At 37.6% G+C, this 27,020-nt stretch overlaps 1 protein-coding gene and 1 long non-coding RNA gene across 9 annotated transcripts in view; one reads left to right on the top strand and one right to left on the bottom strand.

The window, feature by feature from the left end:
- The window catches only part of LOC129049093 (uncharacterized), a 31,100-nt gene extending 12,143 nt beyond the window's left edge, over positions 1 to 18,957 (top strand). For 2 of the 7 annotated variants that reach the window (XR_008511879.1, XR_008511878.1), the window contains one exon: positions 5,610 to 5,817. This is a non-coding gene — a long non-coding RNA (uncharacterized LOC129049093). Of the gene's footprint in view, positions 1 to 3,314; positions 3,414 to 5,609; positions 5,818 to 6,613; positions 6,858 to 16,767; positions 17,086 to 17,122 lie in introns of those variants that run through there. The other 5 variants (XR_008511882.2, XR_008511884.1, XR_008511881.2 and 2 more) reach the window with 5 other exon arrangements.
- The window catches only part of IPO8 (importin 8), a 67,212-nt gene extending 41,800 nt beyond the window's left edge, over positions 1 to 25,412 (bottom strand). Inside the window, exons 1-9 of one of the 2 annotated variants that reach the window (XM_002823074.3) lie at positions 24,985 to 25,412; positions 19,999 to 20,080; positions 13,672 to 13,828; positions 11,043 to 11,201; positions 9,860 to 10,016; positions 5,608 to 5,697; positions 3,761 to 3,855; positions 3,093 to 3,177; positions 88 to 222 (exon numbers count right to left, since the gene is read on the bottom strand). In XM_002823074.3, the coding sequence (XP_002823120.1) occupies positions 88 to 222; positions 3,093 to 3,177; positions 3,761 to 3,855; positions 5,608 to 5,697; positions 9,860 to 10,016; positions 11,043 to 11,201; positions 13,672 to 13,828; positions 19,999 to 20,080; positions 24,985 to 25,068 (1,044 nt within the window). In that variant the 5' untranslated portion in view covers positions 25,069 to 25,412. The remainder of the gene's footprint in view (positions 1 to 87; positions 223 to 3,092; positions 3,178 to 3,760; positions 3,856 to 5,607; positions 5,698 to 9,859; positions 10,017 to 11,042; positions 11,202 to 13,671; positions 13,829 to 19,998; positions 20,081 to 24,984) is intronic. The other variant, XM_009247588.3, reaches the window with a different exon arrangement.
- Positions 25,413 to 27,020: the final 1,608 nt, after the last annotated feature.

A 27,020-nucleotide genomic window follows, 5' to 3' on the forward strand; every position in this document is an offset into this window, starting at 1 on the left:
AAAATATAGGATTAGTAATACTAACTTTGTCTAGAAAACCTAATTTAACCAGAGAATAATTTTGGAGAGCTGCTCTCTGACACTAACCTGTATGTGTGGCTTCATCTGCTTCCAGGTTACAGAATGAACCACCCCTTGGTTGAGATAGTTGAATGCTTGCTGGAGAACACGGGGAGCTACATATTCTTTCTGTCTATACTGATCTAAAATTTTTAGTAGCACCTATAAGAAAATACAAAATACAGAAGAACATAAACAATTATAAGGTTAAAAGGGGGAGGTGCCATTTTTGGCATGACCTAAAATTCAGAATCCATAGAAAAATTAACAGATTTGGGAGAAAAATCAATCTTTTGTAAGAAAGCTCAGATAAACAGCTTTAATTATTAGATAGGTCCATGTTATATTGAACTAAACGGTGTCTCATTGTAACTTCCAGGCAAAGTCTAAATTTCTATTCCACTGCTAGCTCTTCAAAGTAAGTTAAAACTCCTGTTTACAAAATTACAATAACAGGGGCCGGGCGCGGTGGCTCAAGTCTGTAATCCCAGCACTTTGGGAGGCCAAGGCGGGCGGATCACGAGGTCAGGAGATCGAGAGCATCCTGGCTAACATGGTGAAACCCCGTCTCTACTAAAAACACAAAAAAATTAGCCAGGCGTGGTGGTGGGCGCCTGTAGTCCCAGCTACTCGGGAGGCTGAGGCAGGAGAATGGCATGAACCACGGAGGCGGAGCTTGCAGTGAGCTGACATCACACCACTGCACTCCAGCCCTGGGTGATAGAGTGAGACTCTGCCTCAAAAAAAAAAAAAAAAAAAAAAAAATTACAATAACAGATCTGACTAAATAAACATTAAAAACTTCCATACAACAAGAGACAGCACAAAGATGTTTCATTATTTCATAAAGACTCCTTCAAATTAGAAGAGAAAAGTTGTTCAAAAAATAGTATTGGCATAACTGATTAGCCCTCTGAAAAAATTTAAATTAACTCCCTCAACTTCACACCAAAATAAACTTCAGATGGGGAACTATTTTAACAATGACAAAAAATGACAGCACAGGATTCCTTAAAGAAAACATGGGAGAATTTTCTTTTATAATCTCAGATCACAGAAGGTCTTTGTAAACATAACACAACTGAGAAGTTATTTTTTAAAAACTGATTTAAAAAAATTATTTATAAGGAAAAAGCCATGCCAAAGCAGCTCTGACTGGCTCAAGGACCTTTAGGCAACTTTCTTCACTACAGAAAGTTGCCTTCCAACTCCTGGTCTCCAGAGCTCTTCACCATATCAAGCTTATAAGTGAGTTGCTGAATAAATAAAAAGCATTCTTTCAAAATAGGTACAGAAATTATAAATTCAGAATATGGATTTTATTCAAGTTTCCTAAAACTCAGGTTTACCAAATTTGTCGGAAGTCCTGTCATCATGTAGAAACCCCTTCTGTGATGCAAGCTAGAAATGGATGATACTGAACATGATTCTTTCTAATACAGATGTGGCTCATACAAAGTAGGGGTGATGGGAGATGGGAAATGGGAGATTCTCTCCCTACACAACAGTGGGGGAAAGAAGAGTCCCTGATAAGAAAACTATTTTTAAGTATCAGGAATATATCCTTAAATAACCATGGTACCAAGAGTTTATAACACGGATATAATGGCATTTTTATATGTGTATACAGGTATACACACACATACATGTTTATGACACTGAAAAAAAATCAACTCACCACACTTCAAGTGGAAATTAACTTTAAGATACTTTAAGGAGTTTAACATTAGTGGACAGCAGTGGAAGGGGCAGAAGACAGCTGACCAGCTTCCTGATTGTCCTGGTTTTATTCACTAATTTTCCCTATAGATTGTCTCACCAGCCAACAAAATAACTTGTGAGAAATTCAACTACATAACTACAGCTTTCCTGAATTGTTGCATTGTACTTTTTAGAAAGCATTCTACTAGGCAAAATGATAACACATAAAAGGAAGTATTCCATCTCAAGACAACAGGTTCTAAGTACTTAACATTATAATGCTGACAATAAAGAGCTATTTCAAAAAAAAAAATCTAGAGCCGGGCACGGTGATTCACACCTGTAATCCCAGCACTTTGGGAATCCAAGTTGGGTGGATCACTTGAGATCAGGAGTTCAAGGATCAGCCTGGCCAACGTGGTGAAACCCCACCTCTACCCAAAAATATAAAAAATTAGCCAGGTGTGGTGATGTGTGCCTTTAATCCCAGCTACTTGGGAGGCTGAGGCAGAATTGCTTGAACCCAGGAGGCAGAGGTTGCAGTGAGCCAAGATTGTGCCACTGCACTCCAGCCTGGGCAACAGAGTGAGACTCCATCTCAAAAAAAAAATCTAGAAACACCTTCTATGTCATTAAAGCTTTTCCCTATGTCTAATTAGTCTTTGCTTCCTCAATATGGTCCTGACACAGCCAGTGGTCAATAATTAATAAATTGTATTGAAACATAAAAATATGATTTAAATGGCAACACTGATCAACCAATTTTCATGGACCACTTGTCCTTTGTAGCTTTTAAAATTTTTAAACATTATATCAACTTGGATTGTTTCAGGAACTAATTTTCACTATATAGAATGGTTCCCAAACTTCCATAGAAATGTTTAAGTTCTCAGCTAAGAGTCTTGATGTCTAATAAGCTCAACTACTCTTCATATAGACCAATTCATATTATATAAGTCTTCTAAAATAAAAACTTAGAACAAAGAGGTGAAGAAATAAAGATCAAAAAACTCATAAGAGGTCAGAGAATTAATAGAAGAACCCAATCTAATACTGGTGACTGCTACACCACTATCAGCTTAAAAGGTTTGAGTCCAGAGTCCAGGATTCAGTTCTGGTGGTGGCTGTCTCGGAACATTTGGTTCTAAAACTAATTGCACTGGAAACTTGGTTTTAAAACTAATTGCACTGTAATAGATTCCCAGAACTGTCCTTTCATCCTCTATAAATATGTAATGAATTAGTATGTTTGTAACCTACTTCCAGTAGATAGAAATGACTTTACTTTCAGTAGTAACCATTCTTCTATTTTAAAAGCATAAGCTTATTACCTGCTGAATGCCCACTGCATAGGTTTTCAAAAAGAATTCAGAAAATTCAAAGTATTCTTTTGTGACATTTCCTGGGCTTCCATATCTTAAATAGAAAGAGAAAATGTACAAATAACATGAATTTTACAAACAGCATGCTTGCTAATAATTTAAATATAGTCCCTTATTCAAAGATGGAATCTACTGGGACAGAAAACTAACACTGCCTTTTTTTCCCACAAGCCACAAAATGAAATCAAGATAACCTGTACTTAGACTATGGGCCATACTGTAAAGTTTCAGACAGAAGCTTTTACTTGCTAAACCAAGAGCTCCTAAAGGGTGAATATTCAAAATTAAAATGTTACAACTGACATAGATTTTTTTCAATAAATGCTTTTAAAATTAAATTTGACATTATTACGGAGTTGAGTGACCATGCAGCTTCTTGCATAATTCTTAGATATTACCAATGGGCTGAACAATGTTATTTTTCCAAGTTTTTCACAGAAGAATAGAAAAGATCCAGAGAAGACCACCCACTTCATTATGATCTCAAAGCCAATGATTAAAGTTAAGCTACTTTAAATAGAGTGACTCTTGGCTCTCGGTGGCTCTAAAGACAAATAATCATATCTGATACTGAGATACTGGCTGCATGATCATCAATGTAATAAACAGATAATTACCGTTCAAACAGCCGAGCTACAATATGCAGTGCCCACTTCTTACACTTCCACCATACCAGTTCTGGTCTATCATCCTCATCGATGTGCAGAGTCTCCTAACAGGACAAAATTACCAGATTAAAGTTCTGCATAGTAGAAGTATTTATGTGAATAACAAAGGCAAGATAAATCTTGATACAGGTTAAGTCATATTAATGTGTAGTTAGATTGCTATACAAATGAAAATTCTTACTTTATAGATTGCTAGGTAGGAATTAAATAAGCAAAGTAAATTTCAACTAACCAATGCTGCTGTTCACATTTACCTCCTATCTTCAAAAGGCCTAAATAAGTAGAGGACAAAATACAAAACACCATGGTTCCTTCAGGACACTCTGAGATGAGGAAAGGGTTCTACATTTTTATCTGGGTGATAACACAAGTGTATGTCAAAATTCACTGAACTAGTCATTAAGTTCTGTGCATTTATGTATGTAAGCTAAACGTCAAAATACTTTGTCTCACAATATGGACAAGAGAAATAATACTGCACATTTTAAGACAAACTAAAATTTTAATAGATACAAGAATTAATGTGATAAATTAAAGATAGTATTATTGCAGATCAAAATGAAACACTATCTTTTCCCTATCAAATGGACAAACTTAGAATTAAGTGTGTACCCATAACAAGCATCCTCAGTCACTGCTTATTAAAGTGTAACTGAGGGCACACTTTCTTGAAGAGCACTCTGCAAGATTAGTGAAAAGCCTTCCATGTTTCTAGTTTATCCAAAGAAAATAATCATATATGTGCACAAAAATTTAAGTACATTCTTAAGAGTTAAAACACTAAAAAATTAAAGCCTAAACATCCAGCAAGTAAAACATTCAACAAAAATGACAGTATAGGCAGGGTGCAGTGGCTCACGCCTGTAATCCAGCACTTTGGGAGGCCGAAGTGGGTGGATCACGAGGTCAGGAGATCGAGACCATCCTGGCCAACACCGTGAAACCCCATCTCTACTAAAAAAAAAAAAAAAAAATACAAAAAAAAAAAAAAATTAGCCGGGCGTGGTGGCGAGCACCTGTAGTCCCAGCTACTCAGGAGGCTGAGGCAGGAGGATGGTGTGAACCCGGGAGGCGGAACTTGCAGTGAGCCAAGATCATGCCACTGTACTCCAGCCTAGGCGACAGAGCGAGACTGTCTCAAAAAAAAACAAAAAAAAGACAGTATAAAAGCATTCATAATCATAAAAATATTTGTAAGTTTTAAGTCAAAACTGAATTTCAAAATAGTATCAATAAATACTTCTTTTTTTTTTCTTTTTTGAGATAGGGTCTTGCTCTGTCCCCCAAGCATAGTTTGCTGCAGCCTCAAACTACCAGTGATCCCCCCGCCTCAGCTTCCCAAGTAGCTGGCACATGCTACCACATCTAGCTATTTTTCTTTTTTCTTTACATTTTGTAGAGGCAAGGTCCCACTATGTTGCACAGATTGGTCTTGAACTCCTGGCCTCAAGTGATCCTCCCAGCTTGGCCTCCCAAAGTGCTAGGATTACATGTGTGAGACACCATGCCCAGCCAACATATACTACTTTTATAAATTAAATATGTTGTATATAGATGCAGAGGGAAAAAAAAAAGACTAGAGAAATAAATATAAAGTTTTAAAAACAGTTTTCATTTTTGGTAGGATTTAAATTGCTTTTCTAAGCTTTCTAAAAATGGTATTATGAATTATTTTATTAATTTATTTTATTATAGTAGTAAATTTTTTCAAAGAGCAGTCAGGGATAATGAATCAGTCTACCGCAAACATTCCAAACCCATTTCCCCTATTTTTCTTGAGAAAAGCTTTTTCTTACAGGAGGAACGGTCCTGTCGATAATAGTTCGGAAGATCTCCATCCATGTTGTCATGGTTTGGTTATTCACTAGCTGAAGAGGCAACGCATACTGGAAAAGAGAAGAACAACAACAACATGAATAGTAATTCTTCCCATCCAAAAAAATCATCAATTTTATCTATATTGTAAGGCTAAAATATATGAAACGGCTAACATTTGAGAATGAAAATAGCAATCTTGTATAGTTCAACCTAACTTAAAATAGATTCATATGACTTAAATTTTTAAATTTAGAAGACTACCTGCCATGAGTTGTTTCTTGGGTCTACTTTTTGAAAGGAAAAACAAATGAATACCACTGAGGTCTCATTTATTCAGCATGAGATTCTAAGTGAGTGATGTTTATGACTTACCCCTTTGAGGGTCAAACTTTCCATTTTAACCACCTTGATGAAAATATTTATTTCATTAAACACTCATGAAACTTTTTTTTAATTACTTTCCTCTACACTGTAGCATAATAACTACAGTCCACTTTGTACTACACAGATATATGGCTCACCTCTGCTGTACTGTGAGTTGCAGAAGAGGGATATTGCCTCCACATGCATTCAGTACAAAACATGCTACATGCTACATGCTACAGACATAATAAGAGACAATCTTTGCCCTCACGAAGTTTACACTCTAACTGGAAAAAATGTATATAAAGTCATGCACCACGTAACAAATGTTTCAGTCAGTGACAGACTGCATATACAACAATGGTCCCATAAGATTAGAACAGAGCTGAAAGATTCTTATCACCTAGTGACATAGTAACCATCTTAAAGTCACAGCACAATGCATTACTCAAATATTTGTGGTGATGCTGGTGCAAATAAACCTACTGCATTGCCAGTTGTATAAAGTATAGCAATTTTATACAGTACGTAACTGGTAATGACAACTATACTACTAGTTTATATTTTTACTATACAATACTTTTCATCATTAGAGTGTACTCCTTCTTTTTTTTTTTTAAGTTATCTAAAGCAGCCTCCGGTAGGTCTTTCAGGAGTATTCCAGAAGGCATTGTTATCATAGATGACAGCTTCATGCATGTTATTGCCCCTGAAATGAAGACACTCCAGCAGGACAGAATACAGAAGTGGAAGACAGTGATATTGATGATCCTGACCCTGCATAGGCCTACGCTAATGTGGGTGTGTCTTAGCTTTTAATGAAAAAGTTTGAAAAAAAATAAAATTCTAAAATATAAAACCTTTTAATATATGGATATAAAGAAAATATTTTTGTACAGTTGTACAACATGTTAATATTTTAAACTAAGTGTTAGTACAACAGAGTCAAAAAGTTAAAAATTTTAAAGTGTGGCCAGACGTGGTGGCTCATGCCTGTAATCTCAGCACTTTGGGAGGCCAAGGCGGGCGGAACACGAGGTCAGGAGTTTGAGACCAGCCTGGCCAACATAGTGAAACCCCGTCTCTACTAAAAATACGAAAAATTAGCCAGGCGTGATGGCAGGCGTCTGTAAATCGAGGCTGAGGCAGAAGAATTGCTTGAACCTGGGAGGCAGAGGTGGCAGTGAGCCAAGATTGCGCCACTGTACTCCAGCCTAGGCGACAGAGCGAGACTCCATCTCAAAAAAAAAAAAAAAAATTTAAAGTTTATGAAGTAAAAAAGTTACAGTAAGCTAAGCTAGGGTTAATTTATTATTGCAGATAAATTTTATAAATTTAGTGTAGCCTAAATGTTCAACATTTATAAGCATAGACTAACATCCTAGGCCTTCACATTCACTCACCACTACCTCACCCACCGCAACTTCCAGTCCTGCAAGTTCCATTCATGGTAAGTACCCAATACAGGAGTGCTTTTTAAAAAATATCTTATACTGTATTTTTAGCATATCTTTTCTATTACTTACCATTGAGTTACAGCTGCTTTCAGTATTTGGTACAGTAACATGTACAGGTTTGCAGCCTGGGAACAACACACAGCCTAGGTATGTAGCAGGCTATAGCATCTAGGTTTGTGTAAGTACACTCTACAATGTTCACAGAGGGACAAAAATTACCTAACAATGCATTTTCTCAGAATGCATCCCCAGAGTTAAGTAATACATGACTGTACATGTACAAAGGTAGGAATAAGAGAAGAAGATGAGGAGATGAAGGGCTTCATGGGCTATATTAAGAAGTTCCAGGCTGGGCGCAGTGGCTCACGCCTGTAATCCCAGCACTTTGGGAGGCCGAGGCGGGCGGATCATGAGGTCAGGAGATCAAGACCATCCTGGCTAACACGGTGAAACCCCATCTCTACTAAAAATACAAAAAATTAGCTGAGCGTGGTGGCGGGCGCCTGTAGTCCCAGCTACTCAGGAGGCTGAGGCAGGAGAATGGTGTGAACCTGGGAGGCGGAGTTTGGAGTGAGCCGAGATCGCGCCACTGCACTCCAGCCTGGGCGACAGCGCGAGACTCCATCTCAAAAAAAAAAAAAAAAAAAAGTTCCAAATGCACTTTATTCTAAGTGCATTTGGAAGCCATTTGGATTTGATATAGGGAACAGAAAAGTAGGCTGAGGGTTAGGCTGAGCTTATGTATAGAATATCCAAGTGTCCTGTATAAATATTATGCTACTTAGACAAGATCTGTTGTATCATACTTTTACTTTATTTGAGGCGGAGTCTCACTCTGTCACCCAGGCTGCAGTGCAATGGTGCAATCTCAGATCACTGCAACCTCCACCTCCTGGGTTCGAGCGATTCTCTCACCTCAGCCTCCAGAATAGCTGGAATTAGAGGCACCCGCCATCATTTCTGGCTAATTTTTGTATTTTTCTAGAGATGGGGTTTCACCATGTTGGCCAGGCCAGTCTTGAACTCCAGACCTCAGGTGATCCACCCACCTTGGCCTCCCAACGTGCTGGGATTACAGACCTGACCCACCGCACCCGGCTGCTCATACTTTTAAAAACAAAATTGTCTGCTCCTTCTCATATTATTGCTTTTTACTTATGTTGGCATTGTAATAGTGGCTCCTAATGCCTTCTAAATTTCTACTTCCCAGAGGAGAATATTAATGTATTAGTACATAATAGATTACCAAAATGGTTACAAATGTTGAGGTTTTTCAGGTTTTTAGCAAGTATAGACTGAGAAAAATATGTAGATTCTGTCCTCTTAGCAAACCAATTAGAGGTAGAGGCTTTAGAAAAATTATTTCATCAGCCTTTGTCTTACTTCCCAATTTCTAGCTGTTTCTCCCAATAGAAAAAGGAAGTCTGGCCTCTGAATATTATTTCAAAACAAGTGAGAGAACATATTTTCCTAGTATTCTAGTTTCTTCTCTTCTCACATTTGCCTCCTTCCCTCTTCTCTTTCCCTGCAAAAAGGCTGCTCTGGGGGAAAAAAAATCTGCCTCAGACTATCCCTATTAAAAGTTTAAAAGATGAAGCTTTAATAAAAATATAAATCTTTATTAAAATAAAATATTTTGAAATAGCTTAAGTATCTAAGTCAATGAAAAGCCAAGGATGGATCCAAACTATCTTGGTTTTTGAGCTCAACAAAACCATCCTCTTCTCATGACAAATTCAACTAGAAAGCATGTAATAGAGTTTAATTCATTCATCAAACAGTTAAGACTGAAAACAATTATTCTACCTCCAATCAGACCTAAATAATTTACCCAAGTCTTTCAAGGATTTGATGTTAAATATTTTTATATTTCAAACATATTTCATCTCTATCTTCTCATTTCTTTCTGGATTCCCATGTTGGTATCCCTTATAGCATTCAGATTTTTTTTTAGGCAGTATTTTAAACCAAGGAAAATGAGCCCTAAATCCTCTGTTAGCTTTGAGTCAAATGCAAAGAAACTACCATCAATATGATTTCCCTATAGAAGAGGGACTCTCTTCTTCTTTTCCTTCTTCTTCTCTTGTAATCATAACTAATCTATAGGCAGGAATGCTACAGGACAGATAAGTCAAGTAATCAGGTTTTAGAGCAGGTAGGTTTACCTACCCTGGTTCTGCTTTACACATGATTTCAGACACTGGAGTGAAAAGCACATAGGGGCAGATATGCCATTGAGACGATCTTGGGCAATTAATTTCTGTGAACCTGTTCCTCATAAGCATTTTTTAAAGAAATATATGGGACAATACAAAATAATTTTTAATAATAAGTGACACTTATTGAGCACTTTCCATGTGTCAGGCAGAAATACAGGACTTCATATTTGTTTTCTGCAATAGAAACCTACCTGAACAAGTGCATAAAAGATTTTCAGGATTTGTTTCTGCAGTAATACAGAATAATAGGAGGAATCAGGAAGGAGCTGCACGATTTGTTGCTGAATACGAGGCAGGAATATCTGCATTGCTATTATAAGAGGTTCTCTCTCTTCTGCTTTCTTATATCTACATAAGCAAAGACAAAAACAGAAAAGTAATTTTTCCCACCCAAAGAACCATCAACAATAAATTACAAAATATTTTTTAAATACATAAAACTAACAAAACAAAATCATTAACATTGGCTTGTAGTTTGTTTGAATTGCTAAAATTAAGTTGAAAAGAAATTTAAAATAACACATCCTGTTTTAGGCACAACACCTAAAATCTTTCTGGAAAGATTTAGACTAGTTTAAAACAATCCAAGACCATTTTGCAGTTTTCCTACATGAATGTTTCTAGTATTTAAATTAATTTTCATCCAGCCTAAATTCTTACTATAAAATATAAGTTGCTATGCTATTTTAAATAGACAAACTATGTAACAAATAATATGGGGGGGAATTTTTTTTTTATTATATTACCCTGAATTGAGCAGTTAAAATAGTTTACAATTTAGGTGCTCTTAGATCACTTTAATTGCCATAAATCTAAAACATGTTCTATAAATTCCATAAGTAGAGTAGGAACTAGCCAGTTTAAAAGAAGAACTACAGGACTTTATATACACATGTAGCAATCTTCCTAGAAACCAGAAAGCAATACTCTTAAGTGTGCTATTAGTCCTCTACCTACCCAAGCTGCTTTTATGGAAGAGAATGTCATTAGCAAAGAAACGTTAACATTTTCTATCTTGCATCCAAAAAAGTAAATGTTTTGGTTTACTTAATATACTCCCTAGAAGACAAATATTAAGGTATCTCTATATCAGAGTTTCCAAGGAAAGCTGTTAATAAATGGTACTGTGCAACTAACAAGTTTGAGATGTGCTTCATATTATATCACTGTCTCAGAGGTTAGCAATATCCATCAGCACATTAAAGTTTATTTCAATAACTGCAGCAAATAAACACATTTAAGCATGTTTAACCCAACATTTCCCAAACTAATCTGATAACCTGTGCAGAACATCCACAACAGACCACTCTTTGCAACTTAATTATTTCTAAGTTACACAAGGCTGCTTTCTTCAGCCAATGGAAACCAACTTACTCATATGTCTTCACCAGTTGATACAGGCATAACAAACTGCCAAGCCAGCTTGCACTGCTCTGTGATTGCAAGTAATAGTCTATCTTGTCGACCACTGCTGGCCAGTGACCAGGAAAATCATGTTTTATGATGGCACGGAGACACATTGTTAATTGGACTCTACAAGGTAGGGAAGAAAAGTCCAAAATCTAAGTAGTTATAAATACTATGTTTCAAAGACTGCTAATATTTTACATAAAAGTTTGTTATCTTCTATTTACCTGTATTATATATGTGGGGTAGGGGAAAAAAGACATATCTAAAAAACATCCTCAGTGGCTCAACTTGTTGAAAATAAACAGAATGGGTGAGTTTCTAAAATGAATGAAACCTTTCAAACTATCTTATCCTAAACACAGTTTAAAAAAATTTTTTTAATAGTTTAAAATTTTCAAAGAACTCCAATGAATCTACCTCCACTCTGTAAAATTTCCCAGTTTATTATATCTCATATTTTGGTTACCATATCCTAAATGGGGAAAAAAATAACACTTCAAACAGACAAACCTAGTCTAAAGATGGTACAAGTAAGTACAAAGAAGGCCTACATAATGGTGGGAAGCTTCTCTATGGGCCAAAACCTTGAACTCATCCATTATCAATTAAAACCCAACATCGTATGTTGAATCTATCCATAGCAGTCTGAGATACTAATTTTTGTACCCCAAGTATAAGAAACAAACATGTATTAGTGAGGCAATTCCTGAAGAGGAGAGCTAAGAGCTATTTCCAAAGAAATAAATGAAAAAGGCAACAGAAGAGACATAAAACAGAAAAAGGAAATATTCCTTTAATAAAACCACAAAGTTAAATGCTAAAATAAGTTATCTGATAACATAGATCAATAATCATTTCCTCAATGAGATTTCAACTTTAACTGGAACTGAAAAGAAAATAGGGGGAAAAATTTCTTTTCTACAAACTATCAATTCAATGTTATCACCAAATATGACCTTATGTGACATTTTCAAATGGTTAGAAAACAAACCTGGCAAAATTAGGATTCCACAGTGCAACTAAAAAAAAAATAAAGCATTTTCAGTTGAACAACCAGTAACTCAGATTCACTTAAACTGGTAAAATTAAACAAAATGATGCCTTTTCTTCACGTTATCAAATCTATTTGAAAAATCCCTTTGTAATACTCTTAAACTTTGAGAATAGGTGGAAGAAATTTCAACAATGATTATAATTAAGCCTTAAGGACATAAAAGCAGCAAAGCCACAGAGAACTGTCCCATAATAAAGATAAAAGATCTCCTTTAGTGCCAGTAGTAGCTGCTCCTTTAAACAATAAATGTCATATTTGTATACAATAAAACTGAAGCTTTTCATTTTTTAAAATTTCATCTTCAGGTTGATTCTCCCAGTCCTTTCTCATTCCAAGCAAAGGATGGTTATGAAAGGCCATCCTTCATGCATTACTGTGTAGAACCACTCGAAGATTAAGGGAGATCTGAAAATTTAAGATTTTGAAAATAAATGGATACATGATGGTACCACAGGGGTATCAGTCCCATGACTGGCATTTGGGCAACCAATGAGAATAATAGTGATTTTTTTTTTAACCAGCACACCTATTTTCTCCTCTTAACAAATTAATTGCTCTAAAAGTTCAATGTTTGTTCTCCTTCCTGTTACCTGTCGTACTTCCTTCCTTTTCCACTGCTTATGTCATGATGGCTATTAGATACTCAGGGCTAACGTTATATTCAACCTCTTGACATTAAAAAATTTCATTCCTCTACCTCTGTTTTCACCTATTTGTCCCTCCATTTTCAAAAGATACCTAATTACTATCTTGTATGTTGAAAAGAATTTGTTTCTCCTATTTTAAGATTGCAAAATTTTTATGACTCTACAGCTGCTCTGTCCAATAGAGCAGCTGCTAGTTACATATGCACACTTTAAATGAATCAAAAGTAAATGGAATTAAAAATTCAGTTCCTCAGTTACACTAGCAACATTTCAAGTGCTCAACAGTCATTGATGCCATGTGGCTAATATTAGATAGCACTGACACAGAACACTGTCACTGCAGAAAGTTCTGAGGGACACTACTGCTCTACAGCATCTAATCTATGACTGTGAAAAACTGGAGACAGTTCTTCTAGTTTATACCTACTCTATCCTGTCTTCTCTGAAGGAAAGCATGCTCAATTCATAAATGTGAATAAAAATACAGGGAAAGATTAAGACAGGTGACAGGTAAAAATTCCCAGAATCAATCTCTCTGTATCAAAGAAAAGAAAAGCAGGTAGTAAAAACACTCAAGAGACCATTACTAAGAATAAAGGTCATTTAAGTAGCAAGACTTACACAATTGTTTTGGTTAAGTATGATTTTTTTTTAAATCTTACCTCTTTTTGTGGCAACATATGGCAACAAAATCTTTTCCAAAATATCTTGAGGCAAAGAATTACAAATGCAAAGACCACTAAGTAAAATAATATTCTTTGAGTGTCCCTCTTTATTACTTTATCTCTTTAGAAAATGAAACATGAGGCCGAGGATTAGATCCAACAGCACCTACCCTCAGATCTAAGCATTTCATGCTTTCTAGTAATCATAAAGATATAGCACCACATACCTCACTAAATCTGGAGACCGAATTATTCCTTCCACAATGTTATCACGTATTTGCTGGCGATCGTTTTCGTGAATGTTGAATGGAAATATTGCTTCTCCTGGTGGAGGTTCTCGATCTGGCCAGTATTGTGTCACCATGTTCTTCAGGTAAATGGCAGCTGAGTTTGAGAAAAAATGCTAATGTAGCAGTACCAAAAAGGATGGCTTTAATTCAGCCTTACAGAGCATGAAAGTCCACACCCTTCTGTGTTAAACATGAAACCCAGCAAAAATGGATACTCTTACAGGTATAAACAACCAAATCAGGAAGGGAAAGTGGATAAGAATTTAAAGGTTTCACTTCAGCTAGTCTAAGCAGAAAACATTTCATTAAGTCAAGACCCAGAGCTTACAGGACAGGAAAATTATCTAGAAATAATGCATAGTAAACATACTTTGAGATCATAAAATCATACTTTTCGCAATGCCTAATTCTGAGGTAACAACAGGTAAAGTTCTACTTTCCTTCATGAAGACGGCTTTTTTTGTTTTTTGTTTTCCCACTGGCTACTATCAAACACTAGCATTTTGGAGTATCTCTTCTTTTTATAGTATTGGTAATTTTCATCCAACCTTTTTGAAATATTTACTACTTGTAAATATAATAGGGAAATGAACATCAGCCGTCAAAAATTTTTGGAAAAAAGCTCAGGAAATTTTTATATGTTCACATCTATCAAAATACATAATCTGATTTTGTTCTATTCTTTTTAATCGTTTTCTACCTTTAACCAAAGGCTTCTGAAAGAAACAGGCTGACACACTGCTACAGCATTTTAAGAAGGAATGTGAAGCTTTTCTTTTCTTTTCTTTTTGAGACGGGGTCTTTCTCTGTCATCCAGGCTAGAGTGCAGTGGCAAGATCTTGGCTCACTGCAACCTCTGCCTCCCAGGTTCAAACGATTATCCTGCCTCAGCCTCCCAAATACCTGGGATTACAGGCGTGTGCCACCACACCCAGCTAATTTTTGTATTTTTAGTTAGACAAGATTTCACCATGTTGGCCAAGCTGGTCTCGAACACCTGACCTCAGGTGATCTGCCTGCCTCGGCCTCCCAAAGTGCTGGGATCACAGGTGTGAGCCACTGCACCTGGCCAGAATGTAAAGCTTTCTAACCATCCCAGTTGAACAGTGAATGTAAGTAAATACTTAATGTGTGTGTGTGTGTGTGTGTGTGTGTGTGTGTGTAAAGAATAAAGATACATGATTTGCAAAGCAGCATAACTTTCTTCCCTTAAGCTTCTCTTCTTTCCCCACCCAACTTTTAACATATAACTAAATTCGTGACCCGGCGCAGTGACTCACATCTGTAATCCCAGCACTTTGGGAGGCCGAGGCAGGCGGATCACCTGAGGTCAGGAGTTCAAGACCACCCTGGCCAACATGGTGAAACCCCGTCTCTACTAAAAATACAAAAATTAGCCAAGCATGGTGGCAGGTATCTGTAATTCCAGCAAATTGCTTGAACCCAGGAGGTGGAGGTTGCAGTGAGCTGAGATCATGCCACAGCACTGCAGCCAGGGCAACAGAGCAAGACTCCGTCAAAAAAAAAAAAGAACAAAAAAAAAAAAACTAAATTGGGTAGTCAAAGCACTATACCATAAAGAATACACCAATACATTCTACATTAGCTAAAACATAAAAGAAATTTAGTGAAATTATGAACTTGACATCTGGTAAGCTCCTCTTTCATTAGTTTTGAGTAGCTAAAGTTCTGAAAAACTGTTCCATCTATGATTTCAATTTATTTGGGTGAAAACAAACATTATATAAAGGGGGATGTGTGTTAGGGCTTTCTTTTTTCCCTAACTTGTTTTTAATTCAGACCACACAGGCTCTAGACTAGGTACCATGTTGTATCGGGTATAGTCATTATATTACGTAACAGTGACTGGCAAAGAGTACACATTCAATAAAAATGTATAGACTATTCAAAAAATAATGAATGAATGATCTAAGGATATGAACCAACCTGTCAGCAGTTCAGACTGATTTCACAGGATTTAGGGGTTTTTTTGAGACAGGGTCTCACTCTATCGCCCAGGCTGGAGTACAGGGGCACAATCACAGCTCACTGCAGCCTCCATCTCCAGGGCTTAGGTGATCCTCCCACCTCAGTCTCTCAAGTAGTTGGGAATACAGGCGTGCACCACCACGCCAGTTAATTTTTTGTATTTTTGTAGAGACAGGGTTTCGCCATACTGCCCAGGCTGGTCTTGAACTCCTGGGCTCAAGTGATCCACCCACCTCAGCCTCCCAAAGTGCTGGGATTACAGGCATGAACGCCCAGCCTGATTTCACAGGATCAATCTTGGCAAAAAGAAAAATCAACTATATTATTCACAAAATCATTTTGATCCCTATAGAAATAGTCTTGAAAACAAAGAAAAGCAACCTTTAGACAGTAAAAATACAGACACGGTAAAATCATGGACTTATTTATGATTTAGTCATTAAATACTATTAATATTAATTTTATAACTGAAAAGTTATAATTTAAAAATTATGGTGCATCAAACAAGACAGGCTTTAAAAAAGGCATACTAATTTGTATATGCCTAAATAAATGTACAATGAGGTAAAATAAAATTGAAAATATATTAAAAAGAAAATTTTAATTACTATGATGGATAATTATGGATTACTAAGGATAAAGGAAAAATACCAAAGATAACTGTTACCATATCAACCAACAATCTAAAAAACCTCCCTTTAATCATTTAATTCAAGTACCTAAATACAAACCATTTGACAGAACTAAGAAACAAAGAACTAATATCATCTTAATCCAATTCATAAAGGAAATATTAAATTTATTGTATCTGTCTGGGTGTCTTAGAGCATCCTTGTATTTTAATAATAGATTAAATAGAGTAGAAAATTTACAAATGGCACTTAAATTTAGGATAGTTATAATGCAGAATTTTATAAATGTATTTCAGATTCTATGATAAAAATGGCTGCTCTAAGATAGTTTTCCTACAAAATCCACTCACCATTTTAAGCATCTAAGTTGAAATTAACTTTCTAAAAACACACACGCACTTTTCTCCTTCAGCACAATGAATCGTCACTTAAGCGCTGGACCCAGAGACACAGCTACAGAAGTCAATTGGGTTTCATAACCTCAAAGTGGAGAAAGTACTGTTATCTCAGTGGGCAGAATGTCATGCTTTTGAGTTGATGTTTGTAAGTCTTGCTGTTTTTCATTGTAATTTTGTAGCCCTTCTCTCCCTTATTACTCTGTGAAAGGCTAGATTAGACAACAAATGTGTCAATTCTATCAAAATAATATTAAATAGATTCTGAGTACAAGCTACAAAGCTTTCTACAAATAAAATGCATGAATGTTAATAAAAGCTTCTTAAAGTGCTTCTGGACTTTAACAGAGGCATCTTTCTGTTTATTTCTAGGTTCTGCACTCTGCAATGCTCAGATCAATCTTAACAAATAACCTCTAAACAAATAACCACAGAATGAATTGTTATATCTTCTCCCTGTCCATCCTTTGGAAATACAAACAAAAAGAAAGAACAAGGAGCAGGCAAACTTATAGAAATCAAAAACCATGCTATTTTTTTAAATGACAGTCCCACATTTGTCACCACTGATGACCTCTTCAGGTCTAATACCTCTCAACCACCATTTTTAAATCCAAACTACTCTCTCCTTCTCGTAGCAACTCCAAAATGCACTGAAGAAAGTACATTTCTGAGCCTAAATTTACATATATTAAAGAAATTTTACCAAAGAGTCTCTTCATTTCAGAGGTAAGAAGTAAAAAATTAGCAACAAAAGTGATTTGAAATTCCAGATCATAACTATCCTAAATTTAAGATAGGCTTCCTTCACCACACATGATAATATTAATAATGCTATTATGCTTATCAACACCTCAAAAGAAAAGCAGCAGACCAAACATTCAAATTTTTTTGTTTTGCTTGGCAACATCAAAATACTTAATTTTTTCCTGTTTCTTGAAAACTCACAGTAAGGTAAGAAAGGACATTCAGCAGTGAGCAAGCTTGATGGTAGCAAGAACACTTTAGACTGCCCACAAGCAAAAGAGAAAAAGTATTTTGCAGATGTATTTCCACTTAGCATTAGCATTTTTTTTTTTTTTTACAGCTTTATACAGGCTTTCTTTTAAAGCAAAAATCACAACATTCTTTTTTAAGTGTCATGCTAAAGATAAATTATCTGTCTAGGTGTCTTGGAGCATCCTTGTATTTTAATAATAGATTAAACAGAGCAGAAAATTTATAAATACCACTTAAGTTTAGGTTATAATGTAGAATTTTATAAATGTATTTCAGATTGTATGATAAAAATGGCTGCTCTAAGAAGGCTGTCCTAATAAGTTAGGAAATAATCACCAAGATAAACTTTATCTTGTAGTTAACAGATTTGAAATCTAAATTATGAAAAAACAAATTATGAAGAAAAAAATGCCTTTCAATGCTGTTTACATTTTACATCAAAACTTCATTAAGTTGTACAGAGTTGGTGAGGATTTGGGGAACCTAGCATTCTAATGCACTGTTGGTAGAAAATGTAAGCAAAAGCAACTTAGTGAGAAGACTCTAAATTCTAAATGTCATGAATATCCATTAGCCAAGGATTTCCCTTGTTATAACTTATTCTATAAAAACATTCCCACAAGTACCTAGATACATATCAAATGACACTCATTTAGCATTGCTTCTATCAACAATGAAAAACAAGACAATAAGCGAAATGTCTCTCAATATCAAATTGTTTAAGTAAACCATGGTAATTCTTATATAAGGAAATACTGCACAGCTGTTATAAAGAATGAAATATCTATGTGCACTGACTTGGAGCAATCTTCAAGGGTACATGGTTAAATGAAAAAAAGGAAACTGTAAAATAGCATGTGTAATATAAACAAAAGAATTGGAGAGCCATGCATCAAAGCTGATGGCAGTCATCTTTGGGTGTATTAAGAACAATGTAAGGTATAAACTGTGTTTTTCTAATGTTTCCATGTCATTAAAGGAAGACATTAATGTAAAAACTTGTTTTAAGATCTTTTAAAATGTTATTTCTTAAATGCTTCATAGGAACTTTACAATGGCCCTATAAACACTTAGGTTTTTAAAATAGGTTCCATTCAACAAAATGTTATTCCAGAACAGCCCTATTTTATAAAACAAAGATGAAACAAGTGCGAATTGTGGTTTCAAAAATTTACACAGAAGTCTTGTAAACCTTATAAAAGCAAAAAATAATTCCAACATCAGTGTTTTTCCATAGGATTTTCTTTTTTATCTTAACCACAAAGGGATCTTTTAGGAAATCATATATAGTGTTATAAATCTTCCCAAAGCTTAATATTTCTTTATCTTTTTATTCTATGTTCAAATTAAATACTTTCATCAGCATGTAGATTATGACCCCATTTCTCTGAAACTGTTCATCTATCCTTCTACGTGAACACATGGAAAGGCTAATGTTCACCTAACGTTAATGATGGTCATTTCTGAGTAATGATGGCCATTTCTGAGTGATGAATGTTGGGTAATTTTACTTCCTTCTTTGTATTCTTCTAAATTGTCCAAATTACTTACGTGTATATGTCACTTACATAACAAGTATTTTTAAATATTTATTTTTAATTAGCTATTGTCGTTTACCTCCTTTAGCTTTTGATTATTATCTTTTGAAAATTCATGATCCTCTAAGGCTCTAATTTTTAATCTTCTGGGCTCCAATGACCAGTCCATAAAAAAAACAAGATAAAAGAACAATGTACAACATCATGAAACAACCTAAGATCCCACAGACTTAAAAGTAAGTTTCATGTTTAAAACATAGTCCTGCTCCGCAGTCACCTGGGTTAGGAACACCTGTGCAACACATTACCTCCATGATTTGCCACGTAACAGAGCTCGAATTCACATATATAAATTCATGGTTTTAATCTATGGGCCCAGAGGCTAGGCTACCAGAAATCATAAAACATTAGAGAGATCAGCTATTAAAATTGAGGAAGCTAACAAAAATAAGGGCAAAGTTACAGAGGCAAGGAATTGGTGGGTAAAAGGGAGAGGAGGAAAAAAAAAGAGCTAGAAGATATTTGAGAGCTCAGTATCTACGTCTAAATTTCTGGGGAAAAAGAAAGTGAGTTTTTAAGTCACTGGAAATACTTCATGAGTGCTAGTGCTTCCGAATTTTTCAATAAATTACAGATATGTAAAATTAAAATAAAACTCTCATTCTACTCTCACCTATAAATAAATTTATAAAGGATAAAAAACCAACTCACCTGCCTGTCGTACTGGGAATTCCACATGGTCAGAGACTATAATCCGAAGTAAACTGGGGGCAAAATTGATAATCTTGTAGGACTGAAATTACAAAGAAATGTTTTATAAAATAGGGCAATATAAGTGAGTAGCTTATAAGTTAGCACCGGTTACTGAATACGTTACTGTCCAAATAAAAGAAAAACTTTTAAACTGAGACAAACCCTTCAACGCAAAATGAAGATTACTAAAATACTTCAAGTCAAAAAACTTTCCTGAGCAGAAACTGATGAATAAAAGAATATGAACATTTTTATGTTTTTTTAACATATTGTCAGAATGGTCTCCAGAAGCAGTATACCAATTTACACTCCCAACAACAGCATATGATAGTGTCCATCTATCTAATACAGGTATCATCATTCCTTTGAAACTTTAAAATTTTATTAATGTTTTAAATTGCATTTTCTCTATTACTAAGGAGGTTGGATGTTTTCCTCTTTGTTGGCTGTTTTTTCTACAAATTCCTTACTCCCTTTATCCTTTTGTAAATGGAGTATTTGCTTTATTCTTAATAAATTCTAAGAGCTATTTATGAATTTAAAATCTCAGTCTTTTATTTGACCCATACATGGCAAGTATTTCTTCCTAGATTATTTGTGCTTCAATTTTGTTTATGGTATTTTTGACAAATAGAAAACAAAAAAACAAAGGCTACAGGAAATAGGAGATCCAACAGAGCAAAACAGAGAAGATAATGTTACAAAGTTGAGCATGAGCAATGGAGAGAAGCCAGTCCAGATTGGAACAGTGTGACTCACGAGACGGGGTTGAGCGCGCTGTCATCACCAGCTGCCCTCTACTGCTGTACTATCTTTTACAGTTAATGCCTAAGTGAGCCTGTGGGGATGAAGCTCCTGCTCTACCCTGTGGCCTGGGTCACTTCATCCCACAGGTGTGCTCTACTTTGATCTGCTCCTGAGTTTGGCGATGGGGACCTTCAAAGCAAAAAAAATACAGAGCATCCACTCCTTCGGATCACGTTATATCCAGATGTACAGTACCTGGACTATATTACAGTCCTGTCACATTCCAGAGTCCACATATGCCTTTGTCCACTGACATTCATTTGAAAAGACTCAAATTCCAGTGAGGCCAAACCAGACAATGACCCAGAGAGTCTGTTCAGCTCACCCCTCTCCTCAGAGCCTGGATCTGTGGGGGTATCCCTTTCAATACACAGCTAGGTTTGGGCATATTATTCATTTTTTTAAATTAAAATAGCATCTATGAAGGTAAATGTTTGATTAAAAAATTAATTTGGAGACAACTGGCATTTTAAAAGTATTAATCCTTTTCATCCAAGAACACTGTGCTTTCCAAATCTTCCTATATATCCTTCAAAAAATTTTGAATTATAATTTTCTTCCTTTCATCCTGTGTAGTCTTCAGATCGCAAATCTGTGGCATGTACATTCTTTTTTATCCATAATTGAAACCATCAGAATTTTAAAGCAGTTTTTAAGAAAACAGATTTGTTTTAACAGTTGATAGGAGGCAAAATTAACACAGATTCACCCAGCCTTCACCTTCTACATATGCATTATAACTCATGTTTATAACTTTGTAAATACTGAAAGAGCTTGTCATGAATCAAAGATTAAAACATCTATACAGTTTATTCTAATCATAAAAAAACTGATTTCCGTTATTTGTTTTAAAAATCTTATTCCACACATACAAAATAACTTTTACACTTAAATAAATGCTACTTATTTGAAAGTAATATACCTATTGCAGAGACTACTTTTATGTCAACACTGTTGCCATTGTACACATTTTGAAACTCCCCTTTTTGCAACTGTTTGCCATTTTAAAAAATTTCAGAAACCTTGTCTTCTTTCAGCATTGATTCATTCTATATTAACTTGGCCAGCTAAAACATTCAGAGATAAAGTCAGATATATTTTCATACTACTTTACTCAGAAATAGTTACTCAATTTCTTTGTGCCTCTTGAGGCTTCAAGTTTCTAAAAAATAAATAAGACTAATTTCTCAATGATTTCCTGAGGATATTTTGTATCTGTGAAGTTTTCTGCAAATACCCAGTTTGCTTAACTAAATTCTGCATTTATGAGAACTCATAAAGCAAAAAACTGATGTCTCCTCCCATCCTCTGACTCACTGCTCCGCTTCATTAACCTTTCTAGCCCTCCAGCATGCCAAGTTGAGGGACTTTTCTGAACCGTTGTTCCTCTCTCAGCTCTTTGCCTGGCCCATTCCTTCACAACATCCAACTCTCTACTCAATGCCATTCTTCAGAGAATGGCTATACATCCCAACACTCTTGCTCGGGCTTTACTCTCTACAGCACTTACGACCTGAAATTATATTAGTTACTTGTCTGTATCCCCAGCTCCATGGAAACAAACTCTTTTACCAATATCTGCAATATATTAACTCAATAAATATATCTGTGCTATTTATATAAACAAATTATCTTAATAAAGAGTAATGAAAATGGCACGTACACATGCATGGAAAGCAGAGATTCCAAAGCTTGGCAATGAAAGTAAAAACTTATTTCCCTACCGAGGCCATGTGAAGGATAATTTACTAAAAGAGGACACATTTCTGGATGAATTACTTAAGCAAGGTACCTACCCATTCCTATTCCTCTATGCTGCCTCTAATGGGACTTCTGGTCTATAGAAAATAAGATGTATAGGGTTCACTCAATATCCTGAGATAAAACTACAAATACATTTTCCCACAGAAACAATATCACAAATAGCAGTCAGAAAACTACTCACTAGTAACAGAAAAATGCTGGCCTGAAAAAATTATATAGCTCCAAATGAGAATTTATCCATTGGAACACAGGCTGTGGTGCAGAAGCTGCTTATTTTTCTAAACGGCAACTGACAGATCCATCAGTATACCGCAGAAGCTGCTCCCATTCCCTATGCAGAACATACTTGCTAAGGGGAGACCTAGACTAAAGTCAAAGAGGTGGACCATAACCACTTATGGTGATTTACCCACCCATTTATCCAACAAAGTCGGATGTTACAGTGGTGGCAAAGGACAAGCAGGCAAAACCCATCATCATAAGCATGTTTTACTACACGGTTAGGTGACATTATATTTTGTTCTACTTACAGCCGATTCAAAAAACCTTAAAGCATTTCACTATGCTTTATATAAAATATAAATGCTAAATGAGTGGTACAGCAATAAGCTACCTTTAGAAATTGCTGGGGAAATCACAGTCTGTGATGAGGTGGGACACTATGGGGCAGGGCAGAGTGATGACGGAATGGATTTGGATTGAACTACCATCAAGAGTCTACAGCCATACCACCCTGAACGTGCCTGCTTTTGTCTGAAATACCATGGGAAAAAAAAATAGGATTGGGTCTTAAACGTCTCCTAGTTCTGCAGGCTTTCTCATGTACTTTTTCCACTTCTATAACATCAACTGTACTTATATACTGATGAATCAGAAAGAAATGAAGGTTAGGTGAAGGGCAGGGAAGTGTAACCTGATATCAAAGAAACACCTGGCCTCGTTGTGAGAAGGGGCTCATAAACAGGCCAACTCCCCTGTTCATACTAGTGGACTGCAAATTCAGCTCCTGCTTTGTTCTTCCTAACTAACCCCTGGATTACTATTCTTCCAGCCAGCCAACATACAGTACTTTTACTCTGCAAAGCCTGGGACAGGTACTGACTTTAACTTCCCCCTATTCTAAGTGACAGTCCATTTCTTTTTCAGGCACCAGTACATTATCTTTGGGCATTAGTTCAACCCAACCTCCTCTCCATTGGCAGTGTTTTCACTCTCCCTTTTATCTCTGGGGAATCCTGCATTTATACCTACTCCAAACTCCACCTAGATTTCCTATTAAAATAATCCTTTTCAAAGATTCCCAACACGCAGCTTTTTAAAGTCAATTACAACAGAAACATTTACTTAGGACAGTCACACTTTAGTCACACTTCAGGAGGCACAGAATCACCTGGGGGAGCTAGTTAAAAGACAACTGGCCCCACCCCCACAGTTTCTGATTCGTTAAGTCTGGACTGAAGCCCCGTAATTTGCATAATTTGTAAGTTCTCAGGTGATGCTGAAGCTCCAGGTCCTGGGCAACGCTTTGAGAACCGCTGATTTTGGAATATTTATATTTTACAGGTCATCACAACCTAAAACAGCTGTTGCTCCATCCCAGTGGTAGCTCTTAAAGCACCGGTAGGGAAGAAGAAATAAGCTGGAGTTTGGGATCATTAAAATTTTGAAGTGTGGGGGTAACGCTGGAAAGACGTCAAGGCTAATTAGGAAGAACAGGAGACGGAGGAAAAAAAAAGAAGTCTTACACATTTTAGCATTTATAAGAAATTTCTCCAAACACATCTTACTTTGATGTGTCTTAGATAAAGCAGTATCACCATGAAAACTGCCTATTCTTCCCAGAGCACTCTCCCAACAGCACTGCCCAGCGCTCCGGAAAACTCGGCCAATCGGTGTCAAAACAGTCCTGCCAACCCGACAGGAGGAGGCGGTGGGCAGCGTGCTCTACAGCAACACCTAAAAAGGGCTGGGTTTGGAGAAAAGCTGAACTCAGATTTGAATTGTAAGTAAAATTCCCACCTGCTCCCCAAGTCCGCGCACTTAAGGAAAAGAAATCACACCCTGAAAACACTAGCACAGGTTGCAAAAACTGCTTCTTGCGGACCAAGTGGGCAGAACAAACTGCACTGGAGAAGGAAGACGACACGAAAAGGTGCAAAGGTGGCCAACAGGTGCGCGAGCTGCTCGGCAAAGATCCTGGGAGCCCTGCTCCACTGGACCGGGGGGCAGCGGGGGCGGAGAGCGGGACCAGCCGTGAGGCGTCAGTCCCAGCCCGGTGGGGGTGAGGACGAGGGGCGCCGGGGAGGGGGAGCCCGGCCAGCCGGCAGGGGCGCCCCTTCGGCGGAAGAGGGTCGCCGAAGGCCCTCTCCTCACCTGGTTGAGCTCGTTCTCGGCTGCAATCCGCAACTTCGGGTCGATGGTGCCCTTCAGCGCCTGGATGATCCGGTTGAGGTCCATCTCCCCGGGTGGGGGCTCCGCGGCCCCCGGAACAGTAGGCCGGACTGCAGCTTTAGTTTTCGTCTGACCCTCTCAGCCTCCTCTTCCACGACCCCTGGATTACCTCACACCCCACCCCCCGCCACCGTCGCCACCTGCGGCCACTTGCTGCGCCACTCTGACTCCGCGCCCCCTGTCCTCCCTTTTTCCCCCCCACAACTCTCTCTCCATTCACCCTTTTACGACAGCCGGTGGGAGGCGGGAGAAGGAAGAAGAGGAAGCAGAGCTTCCTTTACGGCGGCCTCTTCCCCCGGGCGTGATGCCATGACCGCCTCCCGTCGGCGGCCGCCACGCTGCTGTACGGAAAACGACCTAGGCTTCTTTCCCGGAAAGGAACCTGCGCTCCCGAACGCAGGCAGGCGGCCGCCATGCTCCCGTACGGTAAACAGCCTCCCGCCTCTTCCCAGGTGAGGAAACTTGAGCTGGCCGGGAGTCTCCTTACAGCTGCTTCCAAATTAAGCATATCTGGATGGTGTGACACTTTTTGTTAGTCCGAGAACTGTATGGGCATCGCAACTGGGTCTGTTCCAAGATAGACTTGCTGGGACCTTCAAATCATGTACCTTACAGGAGGACAGGGTTCCTCCGTGTGTGGGAGTCATCTTTCATTCATTCATTCGCTTTCACTGAACATTTGTTAAACATATATTTTTGAACCAGAGTACTAGGATTTTTAGGTACCACATTACAACAAGATGAATTCCATGCAAGTTAACGTGAAGGAATTCACAACCTGATAGATGAGACAAATATAAAAAAGATATTTACAGTGTAGAAATGATAGGGGAGTGCTGGAAAGGGAAGAGCGTGGTCCCTTTAAATGATAGGGATGGGCGAAGTGAAGTGCTGGGTAGAGGAGTGTGTGGTCCCTAGGTCACCAGCCTAGGTGAGGACTGGCACGTCTGCTTTCCAGCCCCAATGTTGCATTTCCAAAGACCACCCTGGCCTGCCACTCCCCCATACTGTGCCTATGAAAACCCCAGACCCTAGCAGGCAGGCACACAGGCAGCCAGACATCCAGAGGAGCATAAGAGTGGAAGAAGAGGAGCTCGCTGGCACATCCGCAGGCCATTCACGGGCAGAACGACGCGGAGTTTGGCCTGGGCAGTCGGAAAAGAGCCCGGGCCGCCAAGCGGCCCAACTCCACGGGAAAACCATTTCCCTTCTGGGTGCCTCATCTGCTGAGGGCTACTTCCACTCAATAAAACTTTGCACTCAATTCTCCAAGCCCACGTGTGATCCAATTCTTCTGGTACACCAAGGCAAGAACCCAAGATACAGAAAGCTCGCTGTCTTCGCGACAAGGTAGAGGGTCTAATTGAGCTGGTTAACACAAGCCCCCTATAGGCAAACTAAAAAAGCATCCTGTAACACACACCCACTGGGGCTTCAGGAGCTGTAAACATTCACCCCTAGACTCTGTCAAGGGGTCGGAGCCCCACAGCCTGCCCGTCTGTATGCTTCTCTAGAGGTCTGAGCAGCGGGGCACTGAAGAAGCGAGCCACACCCCCAATGCACGCCGTGTGAGGGGGACAAGGGAACCTCTCCCATTTCAGAAAGACAAAGGTCACAGAAACTGAAAACTACATCCCTGAGAGTTTTATGAAAAATTTTCAGACCTTCTCAAAAATGTAGTGAAAGGTAAGGAGAAAAGTTATACTGTTTCTCTCCACTGTGGCCATATCTGGCGCCACAATTTCAATGGCATGAAAATATTAAGGAGCTGGTTTTTCCTGAGGTTAACCCAGAAGAGAGGGTTCTAATTACATTTAATAAAGATGATGATGTGGGCAAAACACAGCTGAGGGGATGTGATCTTTTCAGGAGCAGATAATTAAGATAGATTGGGTCAATTAACTGAGTTCAATCGACAGAGTAGAAAACATGCGGCTGAAAACTTGGTGGCTTGAAAG

Source organism: Pongo abelii, chromosome 10, assembly GCF_028885655.2.
Source record: "Pongo abelii isolate AG06213 chromosome 10, NHGRI_mPonAbe1-v2.0_pri, whole genome shotgun sequence".
NCBI classification, from domain to species: Eukaryota; Metazoa; Chordata; class Mammalia; order Primates; family Hominidae; genus Pongo; species Pongo abelii.